Source organism: Salvelinus alpinus, chromosome 33 (genome assembly GCF_045679555.1).
Source record: "Salvelinus alpinus chromosome 33, SLU_Salpinus.1, whole genome shotgun sequence".
Taxonomy (NCBI): domain Eukaryota; kingdom Metazoa; phylum Chordata; class Actinopteri; order Salmoniformes; family Salmonidae; genus Salvelinus; species Salvelinus alpinus.
The window spans coordinates 28,745,550-28,771,617 of record NC_092118.1 but is presented as its reverse complement, the minus strand read 5'-3'; the positions used below and the strand labels follow the sequence as shown (position 1 = coordinate 28,771,617).

General features: G+C 42.6%; 1 protein-coding gene across 2 annotated transcripts in view; it reads right to left on the bottom strand.

Moving 5' to 3' along the window:
- LOC139562757 (talin-2) overlaps positions 1 to 26,068 on the bottom strand; it is a 132,008-nt gene that overhangs the window by 37,256 nt on the left and 68,684 nt on the right. For both annotated transcript variants that reach the window (XM_071380751.1, XM_071380750.1), the window contains exons 11-23: positions 25,545 to 25,700; positions 15,589 to 15,690; positions 15,269 to 15,345; positions 12,472 to 12,652; positions 12,111 to 12,224; positions 11,522 to 11,630; positions 10,436 to 10,644; positions 9,297 to 9,395; positions 8,954 to 9,121; positions 8,422 to 8,556; positions 8,133 to 8,292; positions 6,875 to 7,041; positions 2,236 to 2,364 (exon numbers count right to left, since the gene is read on the bottom strand). In XM_071380751.1, coding sequence (XP_071236852.1) covers positions 2,236 to 2,364; positions 6,875 to 7,041; positions 8,133 to 8,292; positions 8,422 to 8,556; positions 8,954 to 9,121; positions 9,297 to 9,395; positions 10,436 to 10,644; positions 11,522 to 11,630; positions 12,111 to 12,224; positions 12,472 to 12,652; positions 15,269 to 15,345; positions 15,589 to 15,690; positions 25,545 to 25,700 — 1,806 coding nt within the window. The remainder of the gene's footprint in view (positions 1 to 2,235; positions 2,365 to 6,874; positions 7,042 to 8,132; positions 8,293 to 8,421; positions 8,557 to 8,953; positions 9,122 to 9,296; positions 9,396 to 10,435; positions 10,645 to 11,521; positions 11,631 to 12,110; positions 12,225 to 12,471; positions 12,653 to 15,268; positions 15,346 to 15,588; positions 15,691 to 25,544; positions 25,701 to 26,068) is intronic.

Below are 26,068 nucleotides of genomic sequence, written 5' to 3'. Positions count from 1 at the left end.
TCCCTGAGTGTGCAACGCAATCCGAAGCATCTCACTCACACGGCTCTCTGTCATATCCAATTCCGAGGTGCATATTGAAGATATTGAAAGAACTGTCCACATTTACTTTTCGTCAGCCAACAAGATGAGCAGGCCTAACGAACAGCAAAAGCACTAGCCTATATCAATCTACTATCTCCCATAGTACAAAAGTCGACCTATTCTATTCTTTGCAAGAAATAAATATTCCATGAATCAGTCAGTGTGTGTAAGTGAATCTGTGTGTGCTGTGGGGTTGAAGCTACAAACCCATAGGCTTTGCTCTCTCATCCCTTCCAGGGTTTTGGGAGGGAGGGTGGACAACGAGCTTGTCATAGCGGATGTAAGCAATGTCCCCACGCACTCTGGCAGCTTTCATGGCCAAGATAAGTTCTTTCCTCTTCTGGTGCACAGCTTCAGGATAGTCCCCGTTGAGGAAGGTACACGTTCCTCTCAAGTTCTTGGCTCTTTCCAGAACAGCTACCTTGTCCTTTTTTATTACAATGTTTTATTTCACCTTTATTTAACCAGGTAGGCCAGTTGAGAACAAGTTCTCATTTACAACTGAGACCTGACCAAGATAGAGCTAAGCAGTGCGACACACACACAGAGTTACACATGTGATAAACAAACGTACAGTCAATAACACAATAGAAAAGTCTATATACAGTGTATGCAAATGTAGTAAGATTAGGGAGGTAAGGCAATAAACCTCAAGAACCTGACCACTACGGGCCTGTCACATGGGCCGGTGGTGGGGTTTCCAGTTCTGTAGGCGCGCTCCACCTCAAATCATCTAGTGGTCCATCTTCAGTTTCGCCGAGATCATTTCCCTCACTTTGTCCTCAGACTCCATCCAGGTCTCATGTGGCGATTCTGCAATTACGTCCACAACCATGTTGTTCCGCCTTGATTGTCCCTCAAGATAATTTGTTCTCCGTCATTGTTATCATGGATTCACACACAGAACTGATGTCCTCTCTCAATGACTTACAGATTGCTGTCATCTTGCCCTTCTCCTGTTTAAACTCATCGAGCTGACCCTGGGAGAACTGCAAACTGTTCTTCAGGTCCTGGACCTCTCTGGTCAGATCGTCCATTCTTTTATTAGTTGAGTCCACCAGTATTTGGACAAAACACTACAAGCCATTTTCTTGTTGTTGAAACTGCATGTAGATGTTTGCTTGTTCACCTGTGACAGAGAGACACCACTGTCCTCAACAGTACTCCTGCCGGCTTTGGTCTTTGTCATGGTACCTAGCAACGTAGGTTACGCTGTTACTCCTCACAGTTCCAGACAGGGCAGGTCGCAGGGAAGATTGAAAACAACAAACAGCAGGGATCTAGACAGCCACAAGCCTGGGACAATCTGTGATCCCAGCCACGAGCTGCGTTCAAGCCCTCAAGAAAACCCCGCTAGCTTGATAGGCAGCTAGCAAGCAGCTACACCAAATAGCTCCTCAGAACCGGTCTTGGTCGGCAGGATCACTGGACAGAGAGTAGCAGACCCAGCAACTGATGCCAACTGCGTCTCGGGATCCAAACTCAAAAGGTAGCTAGATACTAAGAAACTTTATAACACACTTTCAAAACACCAAACTTTCCAAAACAACAAACCGAGCTCTCCCTCATTCCGCTTTCAACAGTCATATGTAAAATGCTCCTTTTACATTTCAGTGGCTAGTAGGATGACGATCGAAGAATGATACTGGATGGTCTCTACTTTCATATGAGGGAAAACATACAAGGACTTCTCAGAATGTAAACAGGAAGGGAAAGGAAGTTTCTATAACAGTTGAATGTTCACAGAGTACACTGTAGCTCTCCAAACACACTCAGTAATGTCCTGTACTGTATATAACTGTTCTTGCATGGTTTACATCAACAGTTGGAAATAATAACTCTGGTAATGTAATCACCTCTGCACGTTAACCTAAAGCCCCAAATAATACAGCAGATAAAAAATACTATTTCTAGACTTTCACTCAAAGCCTGGTGTTTTCCATGTGATTGACAATGTGGTGTGTATGTAGAGCAAGAGCTATGATGAGGAGAAGCAAGTGGAAGTGCCTGCTTACTCAGCCCCAGAGCCATATACAGAGTTTTGCAAACCCATTAATGGGACGCCGTCTTAGCACCAAACTCGCGGCGCCACCCATAGGTATACTGTACATATATATGGCTCTGCCCAGCCTAGCTCAGACCCATCCAACTGACCTCGAGCCTGTTAATGAGCTTCTTCTTGATGGCGTTCTGAGCTGCAGCGTTGGTGGCCACGCGTAACCCCTCAGCCGCCTCCCTCAGTCTCTGCTGCTGGTCCTCGTTCTCTGGGTATGCCGCTGCGCCCTGTTACACACACACACACACACCCAGAGACAGACACACAGAGACAAAGGAAGACACCTCATCTATCATTAAAACTGGAGCAGATGGAGATGCATCCAGGGAAAGTCCAACTGTAATCATGTCCGTTTGTAATGACAGCAGCTCTTCTTTGTCTATCTATCAACATCTTGTTGATGAGGAAACGTCAAGATTCCTTGTCATTACCTCCTCCTCTGGCTCCAGCTCTCTTTACCTCTCTCTTTCTCTCCAGCTGTCTCTGATTGTACGTGACTGGGTTCAGTTCACACAAACCAATATCCTAAGAGCCTCTGTGCATCCTATTGTTGAGGGAATGAAGAGAATCTAGAGCCTAAGCCTCCATGCCATTTAGTTAATTAAGCAGCCAGGCGCTTCCCTCACCTGCTGCTGAATGTAACCCTCTACAGTACATTACAGCAGCCATCTTATATCTCACTAACACACACACACTAAAAACATACCACCCACAGCCACAAGGTGATGTTTATAGTAAGCCCAGACTAATGTGAAGAGACGTTACAGTACTAAATCCTCAAGAGTAGAGGGGAATAATGTGATTGACTGTTGAAATGCAAAACACTTTCTTCATAACAGTGTGTCATGTTAGCCAGCCCAGTACAGGCTATTATTCATACTATTCACTGCTTCCTGTACGCCAGGTTAACTATCACTTATGTGTGATTGGAAATAGTCACTGAAGGGAAAACCAATCGTATTCTAATAATAAAAGGGATTGGAAATGAAACAGAGTAGTGTTCGAAATTAAACCACATGGCTTATGTCCAGATTTCTCAACACACAGCTTTGAAAAAGCCAAACGAAGAGCTGCCATCTTCTGTGGACTCCCCACTACTGACACAATCCTTTCTCCATGCCTCTCCCCTCAATCAATTATATGATGCTTATATAGCATCATAGACCCTCTGAAAGTTACAGCCAGGGATCAGCCAATGTTGACGGCAACCCTGGAGCAATTAGGGTTAAGTACCTTGCTCAAGGGCAGATCAACAGATTTTTCACATTTTGGTTACCTGCCCAATGCTCTAACTGCTAGGCTACCTGCAACTAGGGGTAGTGTTGAATACAGTCCCCTTTCTGACAGTTACCAAGGAAACAGTGGCTGGGCAAATCCTGCATTGATAGTGATAAAGATAGCTGCTATAATGTGATTAATGTGGAATCAAAAGCATTTAACCAGCTGTAAGATATGGCCCCATTTAGCATTCATGATTGCAGGGACATTAATACTTGTCTGTAAGGCTGAGGAGCAGATGAAGAATCAAGTGGACTGCCTGAATAAAAGTAGACGGATATTTAATTAGACAACCAGGAAGCACCCAAATAGCACTGTGGAAAAAGCTCTGGTTTGAATGAATGTAATCAAATGCAATACAACCCCATTTGGATAACCATATCAAACAAATGAAATGCATGTCAATGTAAATTGTAAATAAGAATTTGTTCTTAACTGACTTGCCTAGTTAAATAAAGGTTAAATAAAAACAAAATAAAAACAATACACTGGCACCTCTGCGAATTACAACCTGTAGTTTTTCACTGGAAAGGGCCATTTTTAGAGAAAGTATGACATAGAAAGAGGTTAGACTAGCCAAATTATTTCAGACCCCATAGCGATGCCTGTCCTCCTCCAGTCAGTGAGAACTGCTCCGTCTCTTGGTCTCTGGGTGGTGTTTAAATAGGAAGGCCACCATAGCTGGTCACAGCGGTACAATCAGTGATACCTCAGAGGTCACTGGTGGTTCATTAGTGATGAGGTCACTTCATGGGAACATGGTGATCTGAGGGACAACATGAGACATCCTGCTGCGGCCATACACTGCTCTGACAGACATTCTGGGATTCAAAAACAGACGTCTCTCTCTAGGGACTCCAGCCGGGTCCTCTTTTCGTTGTCTGCCTGGATGTGCTGGGGAAAAGGTCACCTTGTGTGTACAGGATGGGGAAAACAACGAACAGGACAGATCATCGGTTCTTGATCTTACAACCTACTTTACTAACCTTCCATTTGGACAACTCCTCTAGTACATACATAATGGAGAATCTATAACCCAGGGGAGTCAAACTCATTCCACGGAGGGCCTAATGTGTGCAGGTTTATAGTGTTTCCATTCAATTAAGACCGCCCTTGCTGTGTCCACGTGGCCTGTTCCACCTCTCTTCAATGGGATTCTCTGCCTCAAACCCTATTACAGGGGCTGAGTCACTGGCTTACTGGTGCTCTTCCATGCCATCCCTAGGAGTGGTGCGTCACTTGAGTGGGTTGAGTCACTGACGTGATCTTCCTGTCTGGGTTGGTGCCCCCCCTTGGGTTGTGCCGTGGGGGAGAACTTTGTGGGCTATACTCTGCCTTGTCTCAGGATGGTAAGTTGGTGGTTGAAGTTATCCCTCTAGTGGTGTGGGGGCTGTGCTTTGGCAAAGTGGTTGGGGTTATATCCTGCCTGTTTGGCCCTGTCCGGGGGTATCATCGGACGGGGCCACAGTGTCTCCCGACCCCTAATGTCTCAGCCTCCAGTATTTATGCTGCAGTAGTTTGTGTCGGGGGGCTAGGGTCAGTCTGTTATATCTGGAGTATTTCTCCTGTCTTATCCGGTGTCCTGTGTGAATTTAAGTATGCTCTCTCCAATTCGCCCTCTCTTTCGGAGGACCTGAGCCCTAGGACCATGCCTCAGGACTACCTGGCCAGATGACACCTTGCTGTCCCCAGTCCACCTGGTCGTGCTGCTGCTCCAGTTTCAACTGTTCTGCCTGCGGCTATGGAACCCTGACCTGTTCACCGGACGTGCTACCTGTCCCAGACCTGCTGTTTTCAACTCTCTAGAGACCGCAGGAGCGGTAGAAATACTCTGAATGATCAGCTATGAAAAGCAAACTGACATTTACTCCTGAGGTGCTGACCTGTTGCACCCTCTACAACCACTGTGATTATTATTATCTGACCCTGCTGGTCATCTATGAACATCTTGGCCATGTTCTGTTATAATCTCCACCCGGCACAGCCAGAAGAGGACTGGCCACCCCTCATAGCCTGGTTCCTCTCTAGGTTTCTTCCAAGGTTCTGGCCTTTCTAGGGAGTTTTTCCTAGCCACCGTTGTGGCGAAATCCTGCACGGAGCCTTCACCGTGCGCTGCCACTTTAAGAGAGCATGAGCAGTAGGAAGAAGGAAATAAAAGAGCTCGTTCAGCTTTTTGGGGAGGAGCTCTTTTGTGGCGCGACAGTTTTGGTTGTGTGTGTTATGCTGCAGAGTTTGTTTGTATGTGGTTGTACAGTTTTGGGACAATCCTCGGTGTGATCGCTCGACGACGTGGTTGTTTTCATTTGGGACCGCGACGGTTAGGCTGCAGAGGTTTTTGTTGTCTTCAGCGTATGTGGTGGTACAGTGTTTGGAACAATCCTCGGTGTGATCGCTCGACAACGTGGTTGTTCTCATGTGGGACCGCGACGGTTATGGATCAAAGGGATTAGTAGCAACATTGTTGCGAAGCTTTCATCTACAACCCATCGGACCGTCAGATCGTACACCTGCAACCTCAAGACCACAGCTAAGCCCTCTCTTGTTCCCTTTCTCTCTTTCTCATCCTGCTATGGTCCAGTGCTTTACACTGCAACAGACTCTCTTTTCCTAAATGTATTGAAGTTTCATTGGAGCTGGACTAGGGTGTATATGAACACCACACATTCATACCCTCTGCACTCCTTCACAACAGAGAATACAAACTCTTGCAAATCCTCTGTGTGATGACTGGGTTCATTTGTTATTGTATGAAGTTGCTGTTTATTTGCTCTGCTATTATTATTATATGAGGTATGCTTGGTGGGGTTACCAAGAATTGTGGAAGGACTGTGCTGTGATGTGGGATCTATAGGATGTGTATTCTTTTTTCTCTCCGCTGGCTATCTGGTCAACAGGCTACACTCTAGGCAGTCTCTTCTGCTGATGTGTGTGGGTCTGGTAGTGGTACTCTCGCTGTTCTATTATTTCTTTCTTTCGGCCGGGTTAATACCTGCCTGGCGCCCGAACAAAATCTTCTTTACCTTTCTCTAATTAATACCGCTACACCGTGCTTCTACACCTGCATTGCTTGCTGTTTGGGGTTTTAGGCTTGTTTTCTGTAAGGCACTTTGTGACATCAGCTGATGTAAGAAGGGCTTTATAAATACATTTGATTGATTGATTGATTGACAACCAGGTGAGGAGAGTTATTTACTAATCAGTGACCTTAATTCCTCAATCAAGTACAAGGGTGGAGTGAAAACCAGCAGACACTGGGCCTCTGTGGAATGAGTTTGACGTCTCTAAACCCTTTAACTAAATAAATGAAAAGAGGTCTCCGCACACTTGATCAGATGCAAGTTTCAGTGCTTAATGTGCTACGCTTTTAATGAACAACGACCTTCATCAGACCGGTTCTGACAAAGGTTGTCGTTGACCGAAAGCTTAGCACAGTCAGTAAGCCATTATTACGTACTGTACCTTAGCAGCCTCCACCATCCTGGCTGTAGCGTCTGCCAGTAGTTTAGCTGCAGCAAGAAGCTTCTTAGAGTTGTCAACATCCACTTCCACCTCAGCATCTGACCGCATGGCATTCACCAGGTCAGAGGTGGCCTGAGCCAGGACCCTGGCCTGACGAACCATCTCTCCTGATTGGGGGAGACAGAGCAGAGAAAGAGGGGGATGGGTAGAAGTAGAGGGGGTGGAGACGTGTGCGTGCGTGAGATTGAGTCAGCGAACGAGCGAGTCAGCGAGCAAGAGAGCCAGCGAGCGAGAGATAGAGAGCCAGCGAGCGAGAGATAGAGAGCCAGCGAGCGAGAGATAGAGCCAGCGAGCGAGAGATAGAGCCAGCGAGCGAGAGATAGAGCCAGCGAGCGAGAGATAGAGCCAGCGAGCGAGAGAGAGCGAGCGAGAGAGCCAGCGAGCAAGAGATAGAGCCAGCGAGCGAGAGATAGAGCCAGCGAGCGAGAGATAGAGCCGAGCGAGAGAGCCAGCGAGCGAGAGAGCCAGCGAGCGAGAGAGCCAGCGAGCGAGAGCCAGCGAGCGAGAGAGCCAGCGAGCGAGAGAGCCAGCGAGCGAGAGAGCCAGCGAGCGAGAGAGCCAGCGAGCGAGAGAGCCAGCGAGAGAGAGCCAGCGAGCGAGAGAGCCAGCGAGCGAGAGAGCCAGCGAGCGAGAGAGCCAGCGAGCGAGAGAGCCAGCGAGCGAGAGAGCCAGCGAGCGAGAGAGCCAGCGAGCGAGTCAGCAAGCGGAGAGAGAGAACCAGACGAAGTTAGGCTACTGTATGACTAAATCCTGCTAGTCCAAGGAGACGAGAGATGGGTAGTTATTCTCTCTATTAAAGAACACATGGCTTTAAACTGCAGGCATCTGGCAGCCAGCATCGAGAACTCAAGCCAATCTGCCAACACTCCCCTGGGAGAGAGAATGAGTCTATTTCCAATACATTTTTATACTCAACTAACTGAGGCTTTTATGTCAGGTGTGACTGGAACCCACATATTTGCTGTTGGCTGAAAGCCAGCATTCTTCAACTGGTTGGCCACAGTACAGAACAGAATGAGGTTCTATAGAGTAGCTGGCAGACACTTTCTATACACCAAGAGGCTTTAAATCTAAATATCAACAAACATTCATCAATTTAAACAATTAAATCAAGCTTTATTGGCATTTAATTTAATTTCACAGTTCTATTTAGCGACTTCATCACTACCACTACTAGGGAATCCCCTTCCCTCCTCACCTGCGTCTCCCATGGAGCTGAAGATGCTCTCTGTTACGGTCATGATGGTGTCGGTGGCCTGGTCGTAGCGACCAATGGGCTCGCCGTGGGAGCCGTAGTGGCATACATGCTCCAGCAGGTCCCCCAGGGCCTGACCGACAACACTGGCTGCAGCACTCACCTGCAGGATGTGTCTCAACTCAGTTTCAATTCAGGAAGTACACTGACATCCCATTTCAATGTTCCTCAATGCTTCTAAATGAGAAAATTGTACTGAAATTGAGATGGAGTTGACCCCAACTCCGCTCACCTGCTTCAGCATCTCCCCGTCGACTGTGGCAGACAGACAGGCCTGGACACAGCCCTCCACTGAGCGGTCCACCAGCTTCCCTGCCTCAATCAGCTGCTCCTGGCACACTGGGGAGCTGATGGTGGGACTCACCACCTGCAGGGAGATGGAGAAAGTGAGCATGTGAGAGAGGGATATAGAGTTAGAGAGGGACAGGAAGGGCGAGAGCAGCTGCTCCTGGCACACCAGAGCACTGATGGTGAGAGTCTCCACCTGGAGAGGAAGGGATGATGGAGAAAAATGAGTGAATGTGTTAAAAGAGAAACAAAGATGAAGTAAACAAATCATGTAAGATCAAAAACACTTCCGTTGAACATCTACGTGTATATTATTGAAGTTAAGTAACTTTACCTGGGGTTCCTGAAGTGAAGAATCATAGCTACTGTTGTTGAATTATCCACCGTAGCACTGCCACAAACCTTATACCTTCTCACATCATTCTCATCATGATGAAATGTCAGTGGGAGTGTGTGAAAGGTCTACAGTGTTGTACCTTGGCACAGGCGACCAGCTGGGAGGTGGAGAGGGCACACTGCGTGGCAGCAGCGATGACTCTGTTCTGTAGGACCGTGTCGTCTGCCACCTGGGCCACGTTCTTAGCCTTCAGCACCATCATGGCTGCCGCGTTGGCCACCGCCTTGGCCAGGTTCATCAGCACCTCCTGAAATCGCCATCACCATTATTCATGTCCATCCCGCTTAATAAATTCTAATAAGCAAAGGTTACGCTTGAAATTCAGATTGGGTGCAACTGCAGAATAATCCCTCTAAATGTGCTGAGTCTGAATCGCATGTGAAAGGTTGTAATGAGAAAAGTGAAAATAAACAGACTCTTACCTGGAACCTCTCGTCTGACTCGTTCTCTCCTATCTGAAGCAGCAGGTCTCCACTGGCCTGGCCTATACTGCCTGCTGCACTCAGCACTGTCTGACGGGGCTGAGGGAACAGGAAGTCAGAGTACAGCTATGGCACAAGGGTTAGCCCACGTGGGGTCTACGGTAGGTATACCTAAATTACAGCTGGCTCGGCATCTACGCTTAGCCCCAGAAAGTCGACACACCAGACTAGCTTAGATGAGCTACTGTATTTCTGAATCCACATCAGGGTATTTTCATATTGTCAAGACAGAATCTCCCCAAAACATTATTATCCCAACTGGCCTTGAAGAGAACATTGTGAACGTAGTGAACTGGGCCTGCGGGTGCAGGTCTATGTGAAATCCATTATTCAACATGGCAGTGATGAATCATTCACAACAGAATTATCCTCACCGGGCTTTGTTTTGTTCAACGTGAACACACAGTAGCAAAGGAAGGGTGAATAGCTCAAATGGCCATATTTTGTTATGATTCTGCCTGGCTGTCGGTCTCTGGCCGCCTGTCTCTGTTCAGACATGAGGGCAGGAATACAATAGACAGCCAACACATGACACACACACACTCCCTAAAAAATGGAAATAGTAATCAAATTAAGCCTTGTAACTGGGAGGAGTGCCACCATATGAATACAGTAAGAGCTCAGTTGGTATTATTGAGGCCAGTGGTGCATTAGTGATAAGTACAGTATAAACACTTCCAATCAATCAGAGGTCAAACCTAACGCACTCTACAGCCTTCTGTTACCCTCTCTTTACAGGCAATACAACTGGGAAAAGATCAACTGTGATGTTTGTTCTGTTACTAAAGAGAATATAAAATGCCTTATATCAGGGACAATGGGACTTAATGAGAGGTCCAAGTAAGTCTATAACGTTGAATCATGTGTAGAAGCTACCTCATGTGCTCTTCAGATACCACAGGTGTTGGGCTAAAGCATTGTTGGTATAGAACTCTGGCCACGGAAAGCCGCAGTAGGCCAATCTGCAGGCTTTTGTTTCAAGTGTGCTTGCTTTGCACTAAGCTGGAACAAACGCCGTAAACACTCTGGACTCTCCTGGACCAGAGTTGAGTTATCTGCCTCCGCCAGCCCTGTCTCACCTCTCCGGAGGCAGGTTCCACAGCCTTGAGCAGGTCAGAGACGGCCCCAGCAAGGTTCCTAGCGGCACCCATAAGGTCATTGCTCCCGCCCGTGTCGTCCTCTATAAGAGCAGCCAGTAGCTTCACACCCTTAGACATCTCTGTCAGGTTGGAGGAGATGGTGGTGATGGCACAGCCCACTGCAGTGTAGTCTGTGTCTGTCGGGTCGCCTATAAGATGGAGGGAGGAAGGAGGGGAGGGGGAGAGAGAGAGAGAGCAGAGAGAGAGAGAGCAGAGAGAGAGAGAGGGAATAGAGTATAGTAAGCGAAAGAGAGTGGGGATGGAAAGAGGCAGAGAGGATAGAGAAGGAGAATGAAAAAGCGAGACAGAGATAGAGAGATAAAGAGAGCCAAGTTAACCATCTCAAGCCCTTCTGGCTTGTCCTCTGGGTACCTAACAGGGCGCAGTACAGTGAGCCAGTATGTGTCACAAACATGTACCCATGTTACACTCAGCCAGTCAACTCAGCATGTCACATTAGATCATTCTGTTTAGACATGAGGCTGCTGGTGGAAATGACCAGACGTTTAGATAAAAGGGGAAAAGGGTCAGGGACCGTATAAAGCATCTCAGAGCGCTGGTCCAGGATCAGGATCCCCGGTCCATGTCATCTTAATCACTATACGATGGCCTAAAAGGCCAAACTGATCCTATATCAGCACTCTTCTCTGATTGCTACTGGACAACAGAGCAGGGAAGTCCCCTTATATTGAAACAGATGGTTGAAGCACCGACTGTCCCTTGGCTGGGTTCAGCATGGCACCAAACCAATGATATGAAGAATACTGCCAGCTCGCTTGGCCCACTAGCACACATTATAATGGATAACAGTTCACCATTACTGTAGATTTACATGTAATGAAAACCAGATCGTTAACTTGAAAAATGTCAAGTGTGAATAATTTAAAACCGCAAGATATAAAAATGAAGAAAAACTGCTTGTAAAAATGTAAACTCAAAACCTTTTTACTGTCACTTCAACAGCACTGGAATATTCAGCTCTTCCATTGAACATGTCATTTCATGAGTCATCCCAAAGCCACGTACCAGCGGTGAGGTTGACCACAGAAGCTGTTCCTGCGGTGATGGCGTCCACCTGGGAGTGGATCTCATGTTTGGACTCATCCACCTTGTTCTGGATCCACACCTTGGACGCCTGGAGGAGAGAGATGGTACTGGTTCATCAGAATTATTACATGAAGGTGGTACTTGGCAGCTAAAAGCTGAATTGCAGAACATACAAGTAAATAAGAACAATTAAACATCAGAAAGTCAGGATGGGAGTTGAAGGATGAATGGTGATCTAGGAGCTGAAGCAGGGAGAATGGCATTGAGGAAAGAGCACTAGGGTGAGCATAGACGTAGTTACATTTATTTTAAGGAGTGTTATGTACATACATTAAACATGCCATTAAGCATAAAAATCAAACGTCAGAAAATTACAATTTAAATGTAAAGATTTGGATCAGAAGCTTTAAGAGTATTAACAACTTAATTATAAGTTAATAGGGCATGAAATTAGCTGAGTGGTGTGTGTGCTTGTCCGTGTGTGATGGTCAGTATGCTGTTGTATGTCCACCTCACCATGTCCTGTCCCAGTGGAGACAAGTGTGTGTGTGTGTCTGTGTGTCCACACCATGTCCTGTCCCAGAGGAGGCAGGTTGTCCACCTCTCCCAGATCAGCCTGTGCCTGCTGTACTGCCTGCATACTGGTGTTGATGGTCCCCATCAGGGCCTGCTGGGCCGAGCTCTGGAGAGAATAAACACACAGACATGATCAATATCTACTGAACACGTATAGAGATATGAGAGAGAGAAACATATAAAAAGAGGATGTGCGAGAGAGATAGAGAGAGATAGATAGAGAGAGAGATAGAGAGATAGAGAGATAGAGAGAGATAGATAGAGAGATAGAGAGATAGATAGAGAGAGAGAGAGATAGAGAGAGAGAGATAGAGAGATAGAGAGAACATGTAATATTGCATTCCTGCTCTCACCAGTGGTGGCATGTGTCCTCGGTGCATCTGTCCCATGATGACCTGTTGCTGTGCAGAAGGCATGGTGCCCATGCTGAGAGACTCTGCTCCTATAGAGCCAGACCTGATCACCCCTGGTAGAGCCACAGAACCATGCTCCACACGACCCACACGGTTAAACTGCTGCTGCAGGATCGTCGACCTGGAAACACGCAGATAAACAGACAAATTCTACATGAATTAACTATGATCTGTGCATGATCATAGAAAAAACGCATCTGTGATACTTCATATTCATCACTTAATTATCGATAGCATTTCAGGTGACAGCGTCACCTTTCCCATCCACAGGTGGTCCAACTATCGAAGGATGGTGGTGTCTGTTTGCCAGACTCTGTGTGTGTGTTTGTGTACAGTGGGGAGAACAAGTATTTGATACACTGCCGATTTTGCAGGTTTTCCTACTTACAAAGCATGTAGAGGTCTGTAATTTTTATCATAGGTACACTTCAACTGTGAGAGACGGAATCTAAAACAAAAATCCAGAAAATCACATTGTATGATTTTTAAATAATTAATTTGCATTTTATTGCATGACATAAGTATTTGATCACCTACCAACCAGTAAGAATTCCGGCTCTCACAGACCTGTTAGTTTTTCTTTAAGAAGCCCTCCTGTTCTCCACTCATTACCTGTATTAACTGCACCTGTTTGAACTCGTTACCTGTATAAAAGACACCTGTCCACACACTCAATAAAACAGATTCCAACCTCTCCACAATGGCCAAGACCAGAGAGCTGTGTAAGGACATCAGGGATAAAATTGTAGACCTGCACAAGGCTGGGATGGGCTACAGGACAATAGGCAAGCAGCTTGGTGAGAAGGAAACAACTGTTGGCGCAATTATTAGAAAATGGAAGAAGTTCAAGATGACGGTCAATCACCCTCGGTCTGGGGCTCCATGCAAGATTTCACCTCGTGGGGCATCAATAATCATGAGGAAGGTGAGGGATCAGCCCAGAACTACACGGCAGGACCTGGTCAATGACCTGAAGAGAGCTGGGACCACAGTCTCAAAGAAAACCATTAGTAACACACTACGCCGTCATGGATTAAAATCCTGCAGCGCACGCAAGGTCCCCCTGCTGAAGCCAGTGCATGTCCAGGCCTGTCTGAAGTTTGCCAATGACCATCTGGATGATCCAGAGGAGGAATGGGAGAAGGTCATGTGGTCTGATGAGACAAAAATATAGCTTTTTGGTCTAACTCCACTCGCCGTGTTTGGAGGAAGAAGAAGTATGAGTACAACCCCAAGAACACCATCCCAACCGTGAAGCATGGAGGTGGAAACATCATTCTTTGGGGATGCTTTTCTGCAAAGGGGACAGGACGACTGCACCGTATTGAGGGGAGGATGGATGGGGCCATGTATCGCGAGATCTTGGCCAACAACCTCCTTCCCTCAGTAAGAGCATTGAAGATGGGTCGTGGCTGGGTCTTCCAGCATGACAACGACACGAAGCACACAGCCATGGCAACTAAGGAGTGGCTCCGTAAGAAGCATCTCAAGGTCCTGGAGTGGCCTAGCCAGTCTCCAGACCTGAACCCAATAGAAAATCTTTGGAGGGAGCTGAAACTCCGTATTGCCCAGCGACAGCCCCGAAACCTGAAGGATCTGGAGAAGATCTGTAGGGAGGAGTGGGCCAAAATCCCTGCTGCAGTGTGTGCAAACCTAGTCAAGAACTACAGGAAACGTATGATCTCTGTAATTGCAAACAAAGGTTTCTGTACCAAATATTAAGTTCTGCTTTTCTGATGTATCAAATACTTATGTCATGCAATAAAATGCAAATTAATTACTTAAAAATCATACAATGTGATTTTCTGGATTTTTGATTTTTTAGATTCCGTCTCTCATAGTTGAAGTGTACCTATGATAAAAATTACAGACCTCTACATGCTTTGTAAGTAGGAAAACCTGCAAAATCGTCAGTGTATCAAATACTTGTTCTCCCCACTGTATGTGTGTGGTGCTAACAGGAACCATGGCCGACATCAAACCTTCATTGTGTTCTTCCAGGAACAAGACTGTTATTCTTCAGATGAAGCCTTCCAGGTTTGGTTTCCTGTGAGTTTGCAGAATTAATGCCTGTGTTTTCCCTTAGGCTCTCTATGCTATCCTCCACACTGACTGGCCCAGATAAAGGAACAACACAAGGTCTGCGTCTCAAATGGCACCCTATTCCCTAATCAGTGTGCTACTTTTGATCAGGGCACATAGGGTTCTGGTCAAAAGTAATGCACTACATAGGGAGCCATTTGGGACACTACCAAGGCCAATATTCCCTCAGTACAGGAAAGGAAACATCAATTGAGACTAGACAGGAAAACAGCTTACGTTATTTAACGACAGCTCTATGTAGATAAAGGGACTAATACGCGTGTAATTAGGGAAGTCCAGATAAAAATGTTGTTTATCCGGACGGAGAGAACAGAGGAACTCCAACAGAGGAAGTTGATCCTAAGGGACAATACTATCCTCACTGAGGGGAAGTGTTCATGAGTACAGGCAGGTGTATTTATGAGATCTATACATTATAGCTGGAACATAAAATGGGACTGAGGCCATGTTGGCTTCATTAGCCACTGAACGGAAGAAAACAGACAAAAACAGACGAGACTACCTGGACCTCTCCAATAATAAACACTCTTTTTCATTTTGAAATGTTTTCTGTTGCATGCCCTAATGAACACAACCCTGGTCTGTAGGACACTACTATTGTGTGTTACTGAGCATTATATTACAGTTCACATACTTCTTTGGGGAGACGGATTCTTCCAGCATGGTGGATTCTTCATCTCCTTCTAAACCAAAACGGTCTTTACTTTGCTTCTACAGAGACAGAGAGAAAGAGAGAGAAATTCCCAAAGTGACATTTGGATCAAAGGTGACAATGGCTATTCTACCTCTAAAAGGCAACACATATTGTGATTGGCAGGTAAGTTTAGGCATAACTATTTGGACATGCATGGGAGTATTGATGTTTTCTAGAAGCAGTGTCGCTCACTTTAACAAGTCGATAATCAATGATCAAGGAAGATGTAGCTACGATGGGAAAGGGTTTTCCACACTCACCTTTTTGAGGATGATGTCGATGTATCCAGCGATGAGCTGAGAGATTTGTTCTCCCTCAGTGGTCTGGACTGAGTAGTAGTTCTCCTGGTACTCCCCAAAATCCTACAGCAGAGGTCCATACACATATAGCATTTATACTGGACTATTACAAAATCCTACAGCAGAGGTCCATACCACATATAGCATTTATACTGGACTATTACAAAATCCTACAGCAGAGGTCCATACACATATAGCATTTATACTGGACTATTACAAAATCCTACAGCAGAGGTCCATACCACATATAGCATTTATACTGGACTATTACAAAATCCTACAGCAGAGGTCCATACACATATAGCATTTATACTGGACTATTACAAAATCCTACAGCAGAGGTCCATACACATATAGCATTTATACTGGACTATTACAAAATCCTACAGCAGAGGTCCATACACATATAGCATTTATACTGGACTATTACAAAATCCTACAGCAGAGGTCCATACCACATATAGCATTTTATACTGGACTATTACAAAATCCTACAGCAGAGGTCCATACACATATAGCATTTATACTGGACTATTACAAAATCCTACAGCAGAGGTCCATACCACATATAGCATTTATACTGGACTATTACAAAATCCTACAGCAGAGGTCCATACCACATATAGCATTTATACTGGACTATTACAAAATCCTACAGCAGAGGTCCATACCACATATAGCATTTTATACTGGACTATTACAAAATCCTACAGCAGAGGTCCATACACATATAGCATTTATACTGGACTATTACAACATCCTACAGCAGAGGTCCATACCACATATAGCATTTATACTGGACTATTACAAAATCCTACAGCAGAGGTCCATACACATATAGCATTTATACTGGACTATTACAAAATCCTACAGCAGAGGTCCATACACATATAGCATTTATACTGGACTATTACAAAATCCTACAGCAGAGGTCCATACCACATATAGCATTTATACTGGACTATTACAAAATCCTACAGCAGAGGTCCATACCACATATAGCATTTATACTGGACTATTACAAAATCCTACAGCAGAGGTCCATACCACATATAGCATTTATACTGGACTATTACAAAATCCTACAGCAGAGGTCCATACACATATAGCATTTATACTGGACTATTACAAAATCCTACAGCAGAGGTCCATACACATATAGCATTTATACTGGACTATTACAAAATCCTACAGCAGAGGTCCATACACATATAGCATTTATACTGGACTATTACAAAATCCTACAGCAGAGGTCCATACACATATAGCATTTATACTGGACTATTACAAAATCCTACAGCAGAGGTCCATACACATATAGTATTTATACTGGACTATTACAAAATCCTACAGCAGAGGTCCATACACATATAGCATTTATACTGGACTATTACAAAATCCTACAGCAGAGGTCCATACCACATATAGCATTTATACTGGACTATTACAAAATCCTACAGCAGAGGTCCATACCACATATAGCATTTATACTGGACTATTACAAAATCCTACAGCAGAGGTCCATACATATATAGCATTTATACTGGACTATTACAAAATCCTACAGCAGAGGTCCATACCAAATATAGCATTTATACTGGACTATTACAAAATCCTACAGCAGAGGTCCATACACATAGAGCATTTATACTGGACTATTACAAAAGCCTACAGCAGAGGTCCATACACATATAGCATTTATACTGGACTATTACAAAATCCTACAGCAGAGGTCCATACACATATAGCATTTATACTGGACTATTACAAAATCCTACAGCAGAGGTCCATACACATATAGCATTTATACTGGACTATTACAAAATCCTACAGCAGAGGTCCATACACATATAGCATTTATACTGGACTATTACAAAATCCTACAGCAGAGGTCCATACACATATAGCATTTATACTGGACTATTACAAAATCCTACAGCAGAGGTCCATACACATATAGCATTTATACTGGACTATTACAAAATCCTACAGCAGAGGTCCATACACATATAGCATTTATACTGGACTATTACAAAATCCTACAGCAGAGGTCCATACACATATAGCATTTATACTGGACTATTACAAAATCCTACAGCAGAGGTCCATACACATATAGCATTTATACTGGACTATTACAAAATCCTACAGCAGAGGTCCATAGCACATATAGCATTTATACTGGACTATTACAAAATCCTACAGCAGAGGTCCATACACATATAGCATTTATACTGGACTATTACAAAATCCTACAGCAGAGGTCCATACCAAATATAGCATTTATACTGGACTATTACAAAATCCTACAGCAGAGGTCCATACACATATAGCATTTATACTGGACTATTACAAAATCCTACAGCAGAGGTCCATACACATATAGCATTTATACTGGACTATTACAAAATCCTACAGCAGAGGTCCATACCACATATAGCATTTATACTGGACTATTACAAAATCCTACAGCAGAGGTCCATACCACATATAGCATTTATACTGGACTATTACAAAATCCTACAGCAGAGGTCCATACCACATATAGCATTTATACTGGACTATTACAAAATCCTACAGCAGAGGTCCATACCACATATAGCATTTATACTGGACTATTACAAAATCCTACAGCAGAGGTCCATACACATATAGCATTTATACTGGACTATTACAAAATCCTACAGCAGAGGTCCATACCACATATAGCATTTATACTGGACTATTACAAAATCCTACAGCAGAGGTCCATACACATATAGCATTTATACTGGACTATTACAAAATCCTACAGCAGAGGTCCATACCAAATATAGCATTTATACTGGACTATTACAAAATCCTACAGCAGAGGTCCATACACATATAGCATTTATACTGGACTATTACAAAATCCTACAGCAGAGGTCCATACACATATAGCATTTATACTGGACTATTACAAAATCCTACAGCAGAGGTCCATACACATATAGCATTTATACTGGACTATTACAAAATCCTACAGCAGAGGTCCATACACATATAGCATTTATACTGGACTATTACAAAATCCTACAGCAGAGGTCCATACCACATATAGCATTTATACTGGACTATTACAAAATCCTACAGCAGAGGTCCATACCACATATAGCATTTATACTGGACTATTACAAAATCCTACAGCAGAGGTCCATACCACATATAGCATTTATACTGGACTATTACAAAATCCTACAGCAGAGGTCCATACACATATAGCATTTATACTGGACTATTACAAAATCCTACAGCAGAGGTCCATACCAAATATAGCATTTATACTGGACTATTACAAAATCCTACAGCAGAGGTCCATACACATATAGCATTTATACTGGACTATTACAAAATCCTACAGCAGAGGTCCATACACATATAGCATTTATACTGGACTATTACAAAATCCTACAGCAGAGGTCCATACACATATAGCATTTATACTGGACTATTACAAAATCCTACAGCAGAGGTCCATACCACATATAGCATTTATACTGGACGATTACAAAATCCTACAGCAGAGGTCCATACCACATATACCATTTATACTGGACTATTACAAAATCCTACAGCAGAGGTCCATACACATATAGCATTTATACTGGACTATTACAAAATCCTACAGCAGAGGTCCATACACATATAGCATTTATACTGGACTATTACAAAATCCTACAGCAGAGGTCCATACCACATATAGCATTTTATACTGGACTATTACAAAATCCTACAGCAGAGGTCCATACCACATATAGCATTTTATACTGGACTATTACAAAATCCTACAGCAGAGGTCCATACCACATATAGCATTTTATACTGGACTATTACAAAATCCTACAGCAGAGGTCCATACCACATATAGCATTTTATACTGGACTATTACAAAATCCTACAGCAGAGGTCCATACACATATAGCATTTATACTGGACTATTACAAAATCCTACAGCAGAGGTCCATACACATATAGCATTTATACTGGACTATTACAAAATCCTCCAGCAGAGGTCCATACCACATATAGCATTTATACTGGACTATTACAAAATCCTACAGCAGAGGTCCATACACATATAGCATTTATACTGGACTATTACAAAATCCTACAGCAGAGGTCCATACACATATAGCATTTATACTGGACTATTACAAAATCCTACAGCAGAGGTCCATACCACATATAGCATTTATACTGGACTATTACAAAATCCTACAGCAGAGGTCCATACACATATAGCATTTATACTGGACTATTACAAAATCCTCCAGCAGAGGTCCATACCACATATAGCATTTATACTGGACTATTACAAAATCCTACAGCAGAGGTCCATACACATATAGCATTTATACTGGACTATTACAAAATCCTACAGCAGAGGTCCATACACATATAGCATTTATACTGGACTATTACAAAATCCTACAGCAGAGGTCCATACCACATATAGCATTTATACTGGACTATTACAAAATCCTACAGCAGAGGTCCATACACATATAGCATTTATACTGGACTATTACAAAATCCTACAGCAGAGGTCCATACACATATAGCATTTATACTGGACTATTACAAAATCCTACAGCAGAGGTCCATACACATATAGCATTTATACTGGACTATTACAAAATCCTACAGCAGAGGTCCATACCACATATAGCATTTTATACTGGACTATTACAAAATCCTACAGCAGAGGTCCATACACATATAGCATTTATACTGGACTATTACAAAATCCTACAGCAGAGGTCCATACCACATATAGCATTTATACTGGACTATTACAACATCCTACAGCAGAGGTCCATACCACATATAGCATTTATACTGGACTATTACAAAATCCTACAGCAGAGGTCCATACACATATAGCATTTATACTGGACTATTACAAAATCCTACAGCAGAGGTCCATACACATATAGCATTTATACTGGACTATTACAAAATCCTACAGCAGAGGTCCATACCACATATAGCATTTATACTGGACTATTACAAAATCCTACAGCAGAGGTCCATACCACATATAGCATTTATACTGGACTATTACAAAATCCTACAGCAGAGGTCCATACCACATATAGCATTTATACTGGACTATTACAAAATCCTACAGCAGAGGTCCATACACATATAGCATTTATACTGGACTATTACAAAATCCTACAGCAGAGGTCCATACACATATAGCATTTATACTGGACTATTACAAAATCCTACAGCAGAGGTCCATACACATATAGCATTTATACTGGACTATTACAAAATCCTACAGCAGAGGTCCATACACATATAGCATTTATACTGGACTATTACAAAATCCTACAGCAGAGGTCCATACACATATAGTACTTATACTGGACTATTACAAAATCCTACAGCAGAGGTCCATACACATATAGCATTTATACTGGACTATTACAAAATCCTACAGCAGAGGTCCATACCACATATAGCATTTATACTGGACTATTACAAAATCCTACAGCAGAGGTCCATACACATATAGCATTTATACTGGACTATTACAAAATCCTACAGCAGAGGTCCATACATATATAGCATTTATACTGGACTATTACAAAATCCTACAGCAGAGGTCCATACACATAGAGCATTTATACTGGACTATTACAAAAGCCTACAGCAGAGGTCCATACACATATAGCATTTATACTGGACTATTACAAAATCCTACAGCAGAGGTCCATACACATATAGCATTTATACTGGACTATTACAAAATCCTACAGCAGAGGTCCATACACATATAGCATTTATACTGGACTATTACAAAATCCTACAGCAGAGGTCCATACACATATAGCATTTATACTGGACTATTACAAAATCCTACAGCAGAGGTCCATACACATATAGCATTTATACTGGACTATTACAAAATCCTACAGCAGAGGTCCATACACATATAGCATTTATACTGGACTATTACAAAATCCTACAGCAGAGGTCCATACACATATAGCATTTATACTGGACTATTACAAAATCCTACAGCAGAGGTCCATACACATATAGCATTTATACTGGACTATTACAAAATCCTACAGCAGAGGTCCATACACATATAGCATTTATACTGGACTATTACCAAAATCCTACAGCAGAGGTCCATACCACATATAGCATTTATACTGGACTATTACAAAATCCTACAGCAGAGGTCCATACACATATAGCATTTATACTGGACTATTACAAAATCCTACAGCAGAGGTCCATACCAAATATAGCATTTATACTGGACTATTACAAAATCCTACAGCAGAGGTCCATACACATATAGCATTTATACTGGACTATTACAAAATCCTACAGCAGAGGTCCATACACATATAGCATTTATACTGGACTATTACAAAATCCTACAGCAGAGGTCCATACCACATATAGCATTTATACTGGACTATTACAAAATCCTACAGCAGAGGTCCATACCACATATAGCATTTATACTGGACTATTACAAAATCCTACAGCAGAGGTCCATACCACATATAGCATTTATACTGGACTATTACAAAATCCTACAGCAGAGGTCCATACCACATATAGCATTTATACTGGACTATTACAAAATCCTACAGCAGAGGTCCATACACATATAGCATTTATACTGGACTATTACAAAATCCTACAGCAGAGGTCCATACCACATATAGCATTTATACTGGACTATTACAAAATCCTACAGCAGAGGTCCATACACATATAGCATTTATACTGGACTATTACAAAATCCTACAGCAGAGGTCCATACCAAATATAGCATTTATACTGGACTATTACAAAATCCTACAGCAGAGGTCCATACACATATAGCATTTATACTGGACTATTACAAAATCCTACAGCAGAGGTCCATACACATATAGCATTTATACTGGACTATTACAAAATCCTACAGCAGAGGTCCATACACATATAGCATTTATACTGGACTATTACAAAATCCTACAGCAGAGGTCCATACACATATAGCATTTATACTGGACTATTACAAAATCCTACAGCAGAGGTCCATACCACATATAGCATTTATACTGGACTATTACAAAATCCTACAGCAGAGGTCCATACCACATATAGCATTTATACTGGACTATTACAAAATCCTACAGCAGAGGTCCATACCACATATAGCATTTATACTGGACTATTACAAAATCCTACAGCAGAGGTCCATACACATATAGCATTTATACTGGACTATTACAAAATCCTACAGCAGAGGTCCATACCAAATATAGCATTTATACTGGACTATTACAAAATCCTACAGCAGAGGTCCATACACATATAGCATTTATACTGGACTATTACAAAATCCTACAGCAGAGGTCCATACACATATAGCATTTATACTGGACTATTACAAAATCCTACAGCAGAGGTCCATACACATATAGCATTTATACTGGACTATTACAAAATCCTACAGCAGAGGTCCATACCACATATAGCATTTATACTGGACGATTACAAAATCCTACAGCAGAGGTCCATACCACATATAGCATTTATACTGGACTATTACAAAATCCTACAGCAGAGGTCCATACACATATAGCATTTATACTGGACTATTACAAAATCCTACAGCAGAGGTCCATACACATATAGCATTTATACTGGACTATTACAAAATCCTACAGCAGAGGTCCATACCACATATAGCATTTTATACTGGACTATTACAAAATCCTACAGCAGAGGTCCATACCACATATAGCATTTTATACTGGACTATTACAAAATCCTACAGCAGAGGTCCATACCCCATATAGCATTTTATACTGGACTATTACAAAATCCTACAGCAGAGGTCCATACCACATATAGCATTTTATACTGGACTATTACAAAATCCTACAGCAGAGGTCCATACCACATATAGCATTTTATACTGGACTATTACAAAATCCTACAGCAGAGGTCCATACCACATATAGCATTTTATACTGGACTATTACAAAAGCCTACAGCAGAGGTCCATACCACATATAGCATTTTATACTGGACTATTACAAAATCCTACAGCAGAGGTCCATACCACATATAGCATTTATACTGGACTATTACAAAATCCTACAGCAGAGGTCCATACCACATATAGCATTTATACTGGACTATTACAAAATCCTACAGCAGAGGTCCATACCACATATAGCATTTTATACTGGACTATTACAAAATCCTACAGCAGAGGTCCATACCACATATAGCATTTTATACTGGACTATTACAAAATCCTACAGCAGAGGTCCATACACATATAGCATTTATACTGGACTATTACAAAATCCTACAGCAGAGGTCCATACCACATATAGCATTTATACTGGACTATTACAAAATCCTACAGCAGAGGTCCATACCACATATAGCATTTTATACTGGACTATTACAAAATCCTACAGCAGAGGTCCATACACATATAGCATTTATACTGGACTATTACAAAATCCTACAGCAGAGGTCCATACACATATAGCATTTATACTGGACTATTACAAAATCCTACAGCAGAGGTCCATACCAGATATAGCATTTATACTGGACTATTACAAAAGCCTACAAGACAGACAAACAGAGGATGATACCAAATCCTACACATCCCTACCAGAAACAAACACACACTGCTTCATACCAAATCCTACAACAGTCAAACACAGGCCAGCAACGCCAAATGCTGCATCTCACACTGGAATAACACGCAGAGGTTCATGACAAATGCTCCAGCTAATGGCAAACTGTATACAGCATCTCTTACTGGAATAATATTCAGAGCAAGATCCCAACCACTGCAGTGGCTTCACTTGTCATTTGTTTACATAGAGGACTTGGCTCAGTGTGTGGGGATTAATGTGAACGTATGGAATAAGTTTGTTATAACAGACGCCAGACATTGTGCTGCTGGAGGCTAGACATCAAACTGTTAGCAGGCTGTAGCCACTGTCAGATTAAACCAATTACAGTTATTGTCGTATAAAAGGCACACTTTGCATGGAAGAAACTGTGTGGGGAAAGAAGAAAATCACTTCGGACGTTAAATATCAGGAGACATTCCATAGAATATCCTTCTATATTTCTTACTGTCATATTTCTGGACATCATCTTTTAGAATATGAAACTGATCTGACCCTGCCAATAGGGGTTTGAAAATGGATGAAAGGATCTCCACAAAGGAATACGCATGATTGGTTGAATAAAATTCTATGAATATATTTAAAAGCATTCACCAAATGGTACAGCTTAACTTCAACAGCTTCCTCAGTATCAAGGTACAGAGGCTGCATGCCAAATGGCACCCTATTCCCTCCGGTCAAAGGTAGAGCACTTTAAAGGGAATATGGTTCTATTTGGGACACAGAGGGAACATTCCTGAACTGTACCAACACAGAGAGGATTAATTCAATTGAGTGTTGGTAAAGACTGCATGTCTACAAAAAGAGATCTTCTAGATTAGGCATTTCTTTAGTCACTGACTCTTAGTAAAGTCACAAAGGACAGTCATTGGCAGGCAAGACAAAGGGGGTTTGTTCAATAAATTAAGTTAAACAATTGAATGAGTGAAGAGAATAGTGTTCATACAAATTGTTTATGAGAAGAGAAACATTCAGATGAACATTTCATTTACTGAGAGTCAATCTATGTGTAATCTACCTAAGAAATAGAGCACAAAGGACATACATGTTAGAGAGCAGATAATGGATTGGTGTTTGCATATAAAATATACAAGAGGTCTCTGTGGACACTGTCAGTCTTCTAGTGGACTATAGGAAGTGGAGGTGGCAGCACTGAGGAAGGGAGTCTTACCAGACACACACACACACACACACACACGCTGGGGTTCTCACCAGGGTGAAGCTCTTGGGCGAGGCGGCCCATCTCTTTACAGTGGTGAGGGGCCACTCCTGCACCACGTCTTTGGTCTTCTCCTCCACCCTCATCACTGACTCTTTGGTTATCCCCAACAGCCTGGGAACCAGCTTATTCTTACTCTTCATCTTCTCCTGTGAAACAGTGTGACAGAACAATGGGAAATATTAAGCAACAAAAGCCTATTGGAGAATGATGAAGAATAAGCAACAAAAACGTATTGGGGAACAATGGGAGAATAAGCAACAACTAACACTCAGAGAACAGTGGAAAATATGCAACAAATTCATACTATTCATCTTCTAATACAATTACAAACAGTCAATAGAAAACAATGGAAAATAAAAAGCAACAAAGCTTCATTAGAGAACAGAGTGAAATAAGCATCCAAAACCTCATTAAACTTCATATTTACATGAACGGTTAAGATAGTCCTTAATGTGTCTAACCCATCAAGAATCATGGACTGCCTTTCACTCACACTTTCCTAAAATAGAAATGG